Source organism: Sorex araneus, chromosome 3 (assembly GCF_027595985.1).
Source record: "Sorex araneus isolate mSorAra2 chromosome 3, mSorAra2.pri, whole genome shotgun sequence".
Taxonomy (NCBI): Eukaryota; Metazoa; Chordata; class Mammalia; order Eulipotyphla; family Soricidae; genus Sorex; species Sorex araneus.
The window spans coordinates 152,937,948-152,951,458 of record NC_073304.1 but is presented as its reverse complement, the minus strand read 5'-3'; the positions used below and the strand labels follow the sequence as shown (position 1 = coordinate 152,951,458).

Genomic DNA, 13,511 nt, shown 5'->3' with positions numbered 1-13,511 from the left:
TGGAAGAAGCAAAGAAGTATGGTAGGGGACTGGGGCGGGAAAGCGGGGACATACCATCTCTGGTATTGACTGGACTGAAGAATGAGAAAACTTGGAAAGGCCTTTTTGGTTTTTGGGTTTTTTGGGGTTTTTTTTTTTTTTTTTTTTGCTTTTTGGGTCACACCTGGCGTTGCACAGGGGTTCCTCCTGGCTCTGCACTCAGGAATTACTCCTGGTGGTGCTCAGGAGACCATATGGGATGCTGGGAATTGAACCCGGGTCAGCCACATGCAAGGCAAACACCCTACCCACTGTACTATCTCTCCAGCCCCTTGGAAAGGCCTTTTTAAACAGCCACTTTACTTTTAAATTTTGTTTTGTTTTGGGGTCACACCCAGCAATGCTCCTGGCTCTGCACTCAGGAATTACTCATGGTGGTGCTCAGGGGACAGTATTAGGTGCCAGGATTGGACCTATGTTGGTTGCATGCAAGGCAACGAACTGTCCTATCACTCCAGTTTCTTTTTTTTTTTTTTTTCTTTTTGGGTCACACCCAGCGATGCTCAGAGATCACTCCTGGCTTTGCACTCAGGAATTACCCCTGGCTGTGCTCAGGGGACCATATGGAATGCTGGGAATCAAACCCGGGTCGGCCGCGTGCAAGGCAAACGCCCTACCCGCTGTGCTATCACTCCAGCCCCTCCAGTTTCTATTTTTAAAATTTTTTATATTTTAAAAAATAGAAGTTTTAGGGGCCACACCCACTGTGTTTAGGGTTTACTTCTGAGTCTGTGCTCAGGGATCACTCCTGGAGGGCTCAGAGGACCATATGCGGTGCTGGGGATCAAACCAAGATCAGACACATGCGAGACAAGTGCCCTCCCCACCCTGGCCCCAACAAAGCTAAGTATAAAGTTTTTCCACAGAGGTATTCTTTGATAAATACACAAAGACAAGGGCTTCCATGGAAATATTTTACTGGTAAGTGAGGGAAAAAAGAGATCTGATAGCCTAAGTTTCTGGGCAGTACTACGCATTCTTTGTTTCTCAATAGCATAATTCTTCATGGGTGAGGTATAAAACTTTTGTTTTTTTGTTATTTTTGTTTTGGGGTCACACCCACTGATGCGTAGCGTTTTATCCTGGCTCTGCACTCCTGCCTCTGCACTCCTGGCTGGGCTCAGAGACCATATAGGGTGCTGTGGATCAAACCGCGTTGGCTGTGTTAAAGATAAGTGCCCTCCCAACAGTGTTCTTGCTCTGGCCCCAAGGTATAAGACTTCCTAAAAGTTGTTGACTGCAGACCAGAAGAGAGTTGAAAGGACCAGTGTGCTAGATTTACACATGGGAGGCCTGGGTTCAACCCTGGGCAGTGCACGGCCCCCTAGCATTGCTGGGGATCACCCTCCAAACAGTCTACCAGAAGTCTCTTAACACCACTGGGTGTGGCCCAAAAAGTAAAAGAAATGAAATATATTGGCTGTAAAAAAAATACAGGTGAGATAACATCCCCTCTATAGGTAAACCCCCACAAGTATGTAAAGCATTAGTGTGACTGTATACAGTTGGTATATAAGTAAGTCCACACTTGACAGCATATTTTCATAACATGCATGTTACACATATGCAAGCATCTGTATCTATGTGTCTGGTCAATATTTCTGAAAAAAAAAAAAAAAAGATTATTAAAGTGATTTCCTGTAGATAGTGAGAACACTCAGTAAGTCCTCAGCTAGGGCCTTCTAAGGCCTTCTAACCAGCTTTAAGAGAACCAGCTATATGGGGCCGGAGCGATAGCACAGCGGGTAGGGCGTTTGCCTTGCACGCGGCCAACCCGGGTTCGATCCCCGGCATCCCATATGGTCCCCCAAGCACCACCAGGAGTAATTCCTGAGTGCAAAGCCAGGAGTAACCCCTGAGCATCGCTGGGTGTGACCCAAAAAGCAAAAAAAAAAAAAAAAAAAAAAAAAGCGGGGGCTGGAGTGATAGCACAGAGGGCAGGGCGTTTGCCTTGCATGCGGCCGACCCAGGTTCGATTCCCAGCATCCCATATGGTCCCCTGAGCATGGCCAGGGGTAATTCCTGAGTGCAGAGCCAGGAATGACCCCTGAGCATTGCTGGATGGGACCCAAAAAGCAAAAAAAAAAAAAGAGAACCAGCTATGGGGCCAGAGCCTTAGCACACCACTCACGGTGCTGGCCTTGCTTGTGGCTGGCTCAGGTTCAATCCCAGGCCCCCTATGTGACCCCCTGAGCCCACTAGGATTAAGCCCTGAGCATTGCTAGTTGTGGTCTCCCCCCAAAAAACAAACAAAGAGAACAAGCTATTCTGAAACCTGGTTCTTCGATAGCCTGATGTCTGTCAACATTGGCCAAGATTTTTTTCTTATCAGCACTGTAACAGAACAACACTGGATGAACAGTGTTATTTGAGAACCTGCTGTGTGTAGATAGAGATAGACATAGAAATAGATAAAACTTCTCCCTAGATAATCTTTGAAGTGGTTGTGACCTTGAAGTAATTACTCAAGGTTTTGTTTTTATTTTGGGGCCACACCCAGTGATGCTCAGGCCTTATTCCTGGCTCTGCACTTAGTGAACATTCCTGGTGGGCTTGTAGGGCCATATGGGGTGCTGGGGGTTGAACTGTGCTACCCTCTGTGCTGTCACTCTGGTCCTAAGAACTCAGTTTTCACAGTACTTAAAAGGTGCTATACAAATAGATGTTTAACAGATATAAAATTTCTTATGTGGGTCACTAGTGCAGTTAATATAACAAGATTTTGTGGGAAAATTTAAGCCAAAAAATGTGGGGTTATGACCAGAAAACTTGAGATTTGAGTTATTTCCCAGTGACTCTTTATGCTGGGGTCTGTCTTCAGCCACCAGTACACAGAATGGCCCCCTCAGCCCTGAGTGTTCTGTGGGTTAGGCCCATAGCTGGGAAGGTCTGAGAGCAGCACTTTATGCAAACTGACTGTGTCCAGTGGCTGTCCTCAGCACTACCCTGCTGCCTCGGCCCTTTGCCATCCTCCGGAGAGGAGGCCTTCCTTCCGGGCAGCCTCCCCTCCCGGAGAGCAGCGGGTGCAGCCAGTGCTCGCCAGAGCTTGGGTGCCCCGCTGGCAGTGCTGGCATGCACTGTGGCCGCAGGTCACAGGGGTAGCATGCTGGCAGTGCTCATACGCTTGATTGATACCTACCAGATAGCACATGTGGTTGTGGTGCCGCCAAATGGCAGATCCGCAGGACAGGCAGGATCAGACCCCAGGTCTCATGCCTGCCAGGTCCACACAGCTGCTTTCAGGCCTCTGTGCGCTCTTTTGGGTCTTGCTATTTCATTATTGTAATACTAGAAAGTACTGAGGGAGATATGGCAAGGCCACAACTTTGCAGAACCAAGAATATTTGGAGAAATGTCTGAGGCCTTGTCATTAAACTTGGTATGATTGGTTGGCAGTATGGCTGTATCCACATTGGAATTGGGCTTTTTCCCGCAGTGTCTCCCTTGGCTGCCCGTATTCTATTTATTAGTCTAATTTTTTTTCTCATTCAAGAATTTTTTCTTGTCTCTGGTAAAATATCTTAAACTTTTTGGTGAGAAAACGGAGCTGACTAGTCCTTCACTCAGACTCGGCTGTCAGGAGGGAAACCCTGATCAGGCCGGCAGAAACCAAGGCAGGGCCTGTGAGAGCTGCAGCCCTACTTCACCATCCTCTTTTCCTCCTGTGTGTGCGTACATTTGTTAGCATTTGGGGCTGGAGAGACAGTACAACACACAGGTCTTGCACGCTGCTAATCCACTTCAATCCCAGCACCCCAAGCCCACCAGGAATAATTCCTGAGCACAGAGCCAGAAATAACTCCTGAGTACCACTGAATGCATTCCTACCCCCGCCATCCCCCAAAAAAACCAAAAAACCAACACGCCAAAACCAGAAAAAGAAAAGAAAAGACAGTCTTTAGCATCTGTAAGTGTATCAAGAAATTTTAATTTGAGGCCAGAGAGTGCAGGTGTCACTGTGCCGTCTTACCTCCTGCCGACCGGGCTTCGTCTCTTCACAGATACAGTCCCGTGAACACTTCCAAGGCTAGTCCTGAGCTGAGGGCCAGAAATAGCCCCTGAGCACTGCCAGGTGTGGCCCCCCAAAACAAAAAATAAAAACAGGGAAAAAGATGTCTTTTAACCCCAACTATAGAGGCCACAAAGTAGACAAAAGAATGTGTCTGCAAAGCTCTCGTTTCTCTGCTTACTAGAATCATTTCCAGAAATACTGTACGTGGATTTTTTTCCCTGACAAATAAGAGAGTCGGTTGGCTCCTGCGTGTTCTCGTGCATCACTGTGGGCAGGAGTCTGCACTAATTATGGCTCTCAATTGGATGGTGAGTGACAGCACAGGCAGATGCCACCAAGAGCCGACCCTGTGTCCCCCGCCCAGCCACCAGGGAAAATGTCAGAGATTTGTCTTATTTTTTTCAGGCATGTTCCTCCTCAAAGGTGCTCGGGTAAGCGTTGGAAGCGGAGGAGGCAAACATTTATCAATGTTTCCATACCCACGTCTGAGGAGTCATCCTGTCAGACAGGTGGCTCCGTCACCCTCATCTTACATCTTGGCTTTGTCCTTATGTTCGTCTAACCTACACCCACAGCTTCCCATCCTTGACATTTTCTTCTCCAGTAATACAGAAATACTCTGGCACCCCCAAATTAGCAGGCTGCCAGCTCACAGTCTCTGCAGTGCCGGGGCCTGCCTAGACCCGTTCCAGAAGAGACCTGTGTCCTCTGGGCAGGTGGCGGGCCAAGGGGCTGCTCTTCCAGGGTGCCCCTCCTCGGTCTGCCCAACTGCTTTCTAAATGGACTTAGGGCATGGGGACTGTTAGGACAAAGTCACAGTATCTGCTGCCTCCCCTGTCCCTGAGCCCGGGGCGGGGGTGTACACTTCCCTTTTTCCTCTGAGATTATCTCTGTGTGACTCGTGAAGGGAAACAGCCACTGCATGGCTCCTGGCTGCAGCTGTCTCCCCTCCCCTGCCCCCACACCAGAGGGCACACACGGAGCCTCATGGGGGATCATTTTCAAGGACCACAACACGGCCCTCTTGTTCATGTTTGTCTTTTTGTTCAAACATTTTGTTCAAACATTTTGTTCATGTTTGTCTTCAGTTTTCCATGTTGTCATACATGGATCAAACTGTTGGTAGTGTCCCTTGTCTCCTTGTTGGCACATGTTTGCCTGGTTATGTGGCCACACCCAAGGGTGTGTGTGTGTGTGTCTGTGTGTCTGTGTGTGCGCGCGCGCGCGGCGTATGCACACCCTATCCATGCACAGGAGCTGGTGCCTGCAGGGCCCATGCAGTGCTGGGATGCGCCCCGGGTTCAGGCACCATGTGTGCCATACCCTTTGAGCCCTCTCCCCAGCTGGAATGATCTTAAGGCACTGCCCACTTTTTTTTTTAATTTTTATTAGTGAATCACCATGAGGTACTGTTACAAACTTATGAACTTTCATATTTGCATTTTGTTTACATCCCTCCACCAGTGCCCATTCTCCTCCACCAATGTTCCCAGTATCCCTCCCACCACCCCAACCCCAACCCCCACCACCCCACCCTGCCTCTGCGGCAGGGCATTCCCTTTTGTTCTCTCTCCTGTTGGATGTTGTAGTTTGCAATAGAGGTATTGAGTGGCCTTCATGTTCTGTCTATAGTCTACTTTCAGCTCGCATCTTCCAACCAGAATGGGTCCTCCCAACATCCTCTAGTAGGTGTTCCCTTCTCTATCTGAGCTGCCTTTTCCCCCAGCATGTGAGGCCAGTTTTCAAGCTGTGGACTGCCCACTTTTTAAGGAATGTGAAACCTGTCATGGCCTGATGCGTTCCCTCTACCCAGCTCCCCGCCCTCCCCGCCAGCTCTCTCCACTGAGCTCGCTGCCGTAACAGCACTTCCTCTCTCGCAGAGGAAGAATGTCTGTCCCATACTACCTGTGTCTTTCCTCCCTTCTTAGTTGCTTATTCCCATAGACTTCCCCTTTCTGTCCTTCCTTCACTCTAATGAAAAAGCCTAATTTTTTTTCACCATGAAATTAATAAGTTTTTCAGGATTCGTTTTCAGGCATGCAATGTTTCAACACTGATCCCTTCACCAGTGTCCGCTTCAGTCCACCAGTACCTCCCTACCCCATTTGCCTCCCACCTATCAGTCCACTTCTTTTTTTAATTTTACTTTTATAAAATTGTTCACAGTGGTTTATTGCATTCAGTATTCCAGCACCTTCCCAACACCCTTATTTCCTATTTTCCCAACCACCACCCAATCCTGCCCCAGTAGCAGGTCCTATATGTTTTATTTTGTATTGCTTGTTTAATTTGCTAAATGGTTAATTTTGGTTAATTTGGTTAAAAACCAACCAAATTATGGTTAATTTGCTAAAAATAATCAAAAAATATTTTCTTTAAAAAAAAAAAAAGTATGGGGCTGGAGTGATAGTACAACAGGTAGGGCGTTTGCCTTTCACATGGCTGACTCAGGTTCAATCCCCAGCATCCCATATGGTCCCCCAAGCACCACCAGGAGTAATTCCTGAGTGCAGAGCCAGGAATAAGCCCTGAACATCACTGAGTATGACCCAAAAAGCAAAAAATAAAAAGTATGTGAAGATTGTTGTATCTCACCCTAGAGCCATTAAATTCTAGTATAAGAGACCACTAAGATGCTACAGGTTAAGCCTGTGTATTAATATTTTCTTAATCAAGATTGGTTGCTTTCTACTTCACATCCCATCCAATGTGGTGAGCTACTCCTGGCATATCACTGCAGAGTGCTGCAGAAGCAACCGTACACTCCAGGAATTCTAAAATTTTGATGGGGGTGATACATGACTTTGGAATCTGGAAGCATCTCTGCAGCTCACTGATCTATTTGAAGATTTATTTGTGAGTTTCTGAACCATGGCCGTTAATGAGCTTATATGGCACCAGAGGCAGTTCATGGGCTCCCAGAAGAACAGAGTGGATGGGGGGAGGTCGCCCATCCCCGACTCCATGGGAGCCTGGAGATTTCAGTCACAAAATCTGCACGTACCTGAGTTTTTCAACAGATTCATTCATGGATGACTCTTGTCCAAGCCTGTGGATTCCAGCCGTGTGCATGGTGGAGATTGGGTACTGGAGGTTTTCGGCCACTAAGCTCCACCCACCCCCTTCTGGGGTTCCTGGACATGAGAGCCAGCCTGGCATGGGCCCTGGAGGCACCTCTGCCCCCACCAGTCCACTTCTATGAGAGGTGCTTTTTTTGTTGTTGAAGCTTTTGCCCTGTGGTTTGTAGTACTGCTGCTGGATAACAATATAGACTTTACTTTAAAAAAAGCTCAGAATGAGCTTTCATTTGACCCAGCAGCCCCACTTCTGAGAATATACCCCAAAGGCCCAGAAGCAAAATGGACAAAAGACATTTGCAGCTCCATTTTCCTTGCAGCACTGTCCACAGTGGCCAAAATCTGGAAACAACCCAAGTGTCCAATTGCAGATGCCTGCGTAAAGAAACTCGCCCATCTGCACAGTGAATATTGCTCAGCCATAAGGAAATGCATGCTCATTTCTGTTTTGAACTAGCCTTCGAGCTCTCACATTTCAGACCCCTGCCATTTCTTCGGAAGCCTTTCTCTGTTCATTATTGGCATATTTCCTTTATTTTCAGCTTTTCCTCTGACTGCTTTCTTACAGGAATAAGATACTGAAATTCCTCCTGTTCAGTAAGTTTAAAGCCTGGGGCCTGGGGCTGATCAAGTGTTTCTCAACCTTTTTCTGATTTTGAACTTTGTTTCTTCCTATGCCCCCTCCACCCCCTGTCCTAACAGGTACCCTCCCCCTCCCCCCAGGCTTGTGCCATGCCCCACCCCTTCCAGAATTTTTCACTATGGCCCCTGGACTATCCAGGTGGAACACTGCTCTGGCTCCTCCCCTCACAGCCAGCCTTCTCCAGAGGCCTCTTGCCGGCTTCGAGTCTCCTTCCACACAGCATTGCAAGAATATCCACAGCGGATTCTGCAGTTGGCACGGCAGTGGCATTTCCCACTGCTGAGTCTGGAGCGATAGCACAGCGGTTGGGCGTTCGCCTTTCACATGGCCAACTTGAGTTTGATTCCTCCGCCCCTCTCGGAGAGCCCAGCAAGCTACCGAGAGTATCGAGCCCGCGTGGCAGAGCCTGGCAAGCTACCCGTGCATATTGGATATGCCAAAAACAGTAACAATAAGTCTCTCAATGAGAGACGTTACTGGTGCCCGCTTGAACAAATCGATGAGCAACGGGATGACAGTGACAGTGACCGAGTCCCCAGAACACTGTCCTTGAAACCCTGTGTCTCCGCCACTTTCTTCTGTCCATTTTCCTGCCCGTCCGTCTCCTCTGCAGCTTTTGCTGCCTTGGTGCCTTGCACAGTGCTGGTTCCCAGGAGTGCAGACACTGGGGGTTGAGGGGGGTTGAGAGAGACAGAGACACAGAAAGGGAGTGGCTTCTATGTCTCTTGATTCCACATTTTTCTCTTTAGTTCTGTGCTGCAACCCTCGAAGTGAAGTGAATCTTCTGCTCCAAAGCTTTCGATGATGTCTAGTGAGTAATTTTACACAAGGACTTGCCTGTGAGGTAATTTTATCTTCTATTGAAGGCAAGAGAAAAGAAAACCAAAGCAAACTTGAACAGTTTTGAAATATAATATCTCAGTTTGTATTACTCTCTACAAAGCAACCTCGAAAGAGTGTCAGTTCTGAAATGGACCCATTTAGATTTAAGCTTGAAGCCCAGGGCTGGAGTGATAGCACAGTGGGGAGGGCACTTGCCTTCCACACAGTCAACCCAGGTTCGATCCCCAGCATCCCATAGCGTCGCCCCAGCACCGCCAGGAGTGATTCCAGGAATAACACCTGAGCATCACTAGTTGTGACCCAAAACCAAAGCAAAAATGCAGCCCAGTAAAACGCACAGTGCCCCTCAAATGAAACCAGTGGCTGCCCTGTGTCCCGCTGTCAGTATCTAAACTCCATGCCTGGCTTCTCTGTCATGGTTTACCAAAGAATTCAGAAACAGGGTTCTGACGAAGAGCCAGAGTCTGAGAGCACTCTTCATCATTTCGGTGGTGGCACTCCACCCTCAGTTTCCTATTGTCGGGCCATTCCCAGCTGTGTTCCAGGGCCCACCTAGTCTCAGGCATCGAACCCGGGGCCAGCATGCACTGTAGCCCTTGGAGCTCTCACCCCACCCCCATTTTATTCTCAATCTCAAATCATCAAATACTTCTGGTTTTCATATCTCCAGGGCACCCGAATATGCTAGTACTTTTTAAACTATTTGACGTCCTTGTATATAAGCAGCTGTGCTAAGTGCTTGACAAAGCTGCTCTGTGAGGGGAGCCGGTGGGACAAGCGTAAATCATCGCTGCATTGACATGTTACAGAGCAGCCTTCCGCAGCCTCTTGGATAAAAAAGCATATTTCTACATTTGGCTCCAGCAAACATCAGTGTGCTATTCTCAAACTCACAGTGCAGAAATGAGAAGACATCTACTCAGAAACAGAACAAACCGCTATTCAGCATTTCCTGTGCTGTTTCCTGCCAATTTCAAATCATTAAAACTTTTTAAAGCCTTTTATTCTATTCTGCTTCACTTCTGCTTCCTCCATCAAAAAAAGAAAGATTTAGGGGGGGAAAGAATGGGGGTGGAGGTGGTGATGTTTGCTTTGAGCTACACCAGACAGTGCTCAGAGAGTATCCCTGGCTCTGGACTCATGAATCACTCTTGGCAGGGCTCAGAAGGCCCTGTGGGGTGCCAGGAATCAAACCCAAGTCAGCTGCGTACACGGCATGCACCCTACCCTCTGTGCTGTTTCTCCAGCGCCAAGATCTAGAAATCTAGAAGTTTAAATTGTACAGCAACAACAGATCTGTGTGTGTGTGTGTGTGTGTGTGTTTATGGGCCAGTGATTCTCAGGGCTTATTCCTGACTCTGCTCAAGAATCACTCTTGGCAGGTCTTGGGAGATCATATGGGGTGCCAGAGGTTGAACCTGGGTCATGTGCAAAGCAAATAATGCCCTACAGCTGTCCTATGGCTCCAGATCCAGAAACTACAAATCTTTGACTATTTTCCCTCTTCTTTGATGTGAACTTTCTTCATTTTTGCAGACCCCAGGATATCCTTGTGTTTGTGATTGGGGGAGCCACATATGAAGAGGCTCTCACCGTCTATAACCTGAACCGCACGTCCCCGGGCGTCAGGGTGGTCCTGGGAGGAACCACAGTGCACAATACAAGAAGGTAAGGAAGAGTGTCCCTCGCCTCAGGACAGCTGAGTCCTCTCACAAGGTAAATGTGGTCCAAGGTAACCAAGCTCGAGACCAAGATTGCATAGATAAAGCATCTGCGTGTGAGAAAAGAATTTCCACCATTATTCATAAATCACTTTGAGTTTAGCACAGAGACCTGGCAAGTCAGACCTGTCCTGACTTAATAATAGATGTTTCCTGTGTTCAAAGAGAAGTCTGTTAGCCACACACCAGCAAGTTGGAAATACCTAAACAGAATGGTTTCGAAGCCTGCGAATCTTTATTTTTTTTAATTAACTGCATTTATTCAGCCAATGTTATAAATGGGATCAGAGAAACAGTACAGAAGCTAAAGCATTTATTTGCGTTGCCCACGTCCTATTTAGATTTAGTCTCTGACACCTTGAAGCCCTGCCAGGAGTGATCGCTTAACACAGAACCAGGAGCAACCCTGCCCACCACTGGCTGTGGCCCCAAAACAAAACAAAAATATAATAATAAGAGGCCAGCAGAGATAGTGCAAGGATTTAGGCACTTGCCTTGAATGTGGCCAACCCCAGTTTGATTCTCCCGCTGCATATGGTCCCTGAACACCACCAGGAGTGATACCTGTGCACAGACCGGGAGGAAACCCTGAGCATCACTTGGTTGGGCCCAAATCTCTCCCCACAAAAAGAGTCCATATTTGAATGGGGTAATAATCCTATCTCAAGTAATCTGTTATTAGGAAAAATAGAACATAAAAAAAATTAATGCTTGGGGCTGGAGCGATAGCACAGTGGGTAGGGTGTTTGCCTTGCATGCAGCTGACCCGGGTTCGATTCCCAGCATCCCATATGGTCCCCTGAGCACCACCAGGAGTAATTCCTGAGTGCAAAGCCAGGAGTAACCCCTGTGCATCGCCAGGTGTGACTCAAAAAGCAAAAAAAAAAAAAAAATTAATGCTTGCAGAGACAAATCAGGAAGTCAGTGATTTTTGGGTTGACTAAGAGAAGTTAGTAGAATTTTTGTGGAAAGATGGTGTATGGGCTAGACAATGGCCTCTGCTGGTACAGGAAAGAGATTCGGCCACAGGCACAAGTTCTAAAAGACTGTGGGTGACATGGAAAGAACGAAATATGGAAAAATAGAAAAACAAGCCACTGAGATTTTTAATCTTAAAAAGAAAATAAAATCAGGTGAACAAGGGACCCAAAAGGTGGGGCAGGAGAGCTGGGGGGGCGGGTGCAGGCTTGGTGGGGTGAGGAGTTGTCCAGCACAGCCCAAGTGGGGCCAAAGGCAGGCTCGTTCCTGTGTCCAAGTTCCCTGGACAGTTGGGGTTGGAGTGAGTCACGTTCCGGAGAGGCAGAGGGGCACTGGGCGGCCGGGCAGGCCCTCCTGCGCTGCGGTGACACTGTTTGCAGTGGGAGGGGGAGAACTCTGCAGGGGTACAGGGTGCGGGAGGGGTCTGGGGGCTCTTCAGCAGCGCCACCAAGGTGAGACTCATGTACCTTACAGCCCACCTCTTTTAGAAGTATAAAATTCTGTAGCTTCTAGAACTGTCATGGATGGGTATAATCATGACAACAGCTAATTTTAGGTCTTTTTCATCACCTCGAGCGAATCCCCTCTCCCCTCAGCAGCAGGGATCTATTTTCTATCTAAGGAGCCTCCTGACCCAGACATTTCATTTGAACGAGTTCAGAGGCTGGTCTTGGCCTGGCGGCTTTGTCTTGCTCTGGTGTTTTCAACAGTTCGCCTTTTTTGTTTGTTTGTGTTTGTGTTTTTGGGCCACGCCCAGCAGTGCTCCTGGCTCTGTGCTCACTTCTGGAGGGCTAGTGGACCATATGGGGTGTCGGGGATGGAACCAGGTCAGTTGTGTACAAGGTGAGTGCCCTCCCACTGTGACATGGCTCCAGCCCCAACACTCCACCATTTTGTGGCTTGTAGCAGCTCCTCATTCCTTCTGTGGCTTTGTGTTGTGGACTGCGGAGATTCCCAGCAGAACCCATCAGGTTGGCACCTTGATCTCCACCAGTCAGGGTCAGTCGCAGAGAATCAGGCTGACAGCCACTGTGGTGCATCCGGGTGGCCTTTTTGTTTGCTTGCTTCTTTTTGTCTGGGGGCCATTCCCAGTGGAGCTCAGAGCTTACTCCTGAACCTCTGCTCAGGAATCACTCCTGCTGCGCTCAAGGGACACTGTGGAGTGCCAGTGATCGAACTCAGGTGGGCCACATGCAAGGCCTGACCACTGTTCTCTCTCCCCTGCCGTGGCTCCGTGGCTCCAGACACATGGACCATGGTTTAAATTGAAAGACACATTAAACACAGCAGCAACAGCAACATTTGACTACACATTGAGAGCAGAGCTGGGTGGGGGTTGTGGCCAACCTGGGTTTGATGCCTGACACCCCATATGGTCCCCCAAGTCCTCCAGTAGTGACCTCTGAGGGCAGGGCCAGGCCCAAACAAAACAAAACAGTGCAGTGAGGTACTCTCGACCCATGTTGGTAAATCGTTGTATCTTCTCAAAAACAATTAGACACTATATGTTCAAAGGCATGGAGTTGATTGCATTGTGTTTGTTGAGATTTTGTTAGTTTCTTAAATTGAAAGGAGTTTTTTTTCAAGTGGTGGAAATGTTCTATGTGTTGACTGGAAGAAATGATTTCATGACTATGCATTTGTCACAATCATCAAAAGATATCCCCAAATTATTATATCTTATTGTCTATGAACAATATTGCAGTATACTTTTTAATTAAAAGAAACAAGAGTACTGAGGCCAAAGCTGTGTACACAGCTGATCCACGTTCAGTTCTTGGCACCACATATGAACCCTTGAGCCACACCAGGCATAAGCCCTAGGAGAGCTGAGTGTGACCCCCAAAAAAAAGATTAAAATGGTAGGGGGAATAGTACTGGAGATAGGGTGTTTGCCTTGCATGCAGCCAACCTGGGTTCAATCCCTGGCACCCCAAATGGTCCCCTGAGCACTGCGAGGAGTGATCTTTGAGAAAAGAGTGAGGAGTAACCAAAAGAAAAGTACCAAGGACAAAATATTGCAATATCAAACCAACACTTTTCCCTTAATATTGTCATAGAGATAAAAAGAACTTTAGGGGCCAGAGAGAAAGTCCATGAGTTAAGGCACTTGCCTCTCATGGGACCGCCCTGGGTTTAGCCTCTAGCACTGAGCCCTCCAGGAGTGATTCCTGAGAGCAGTCAGGGGTCAGCACTAA

At 47.9% G+C, this 13,511-nt stretch overlaps 1 protein-coding gene across 2 annotated transcripts in view; it reads left to right on the top strand.

The window, feature by feature from the left end:
- The window catches only part of VPS45 (vacuolar protein sorting 45 homolog), a 67,593-nt gene that overhangs the window by 34,682 nt on the left and 19,400 nt on the right, over positions 1-13,511 (top strand). For both annotated transcript variants that reach the window (XR_008629306.1, XM_004618058.2), the window contains exon 14: positions 10,151-10,282. Coding sequence is in view for 1 of the 2 variants with exons in the window: in XM_004618058.2 (XP_004618115.1) it covers positions 10,151-10,282 (132 nt within the window). In the remaining variant the exon portion in view is untranslated. The remainder of the gene's footprint in view (positions 1-10,150; positions 10,283-13,511) is intronic.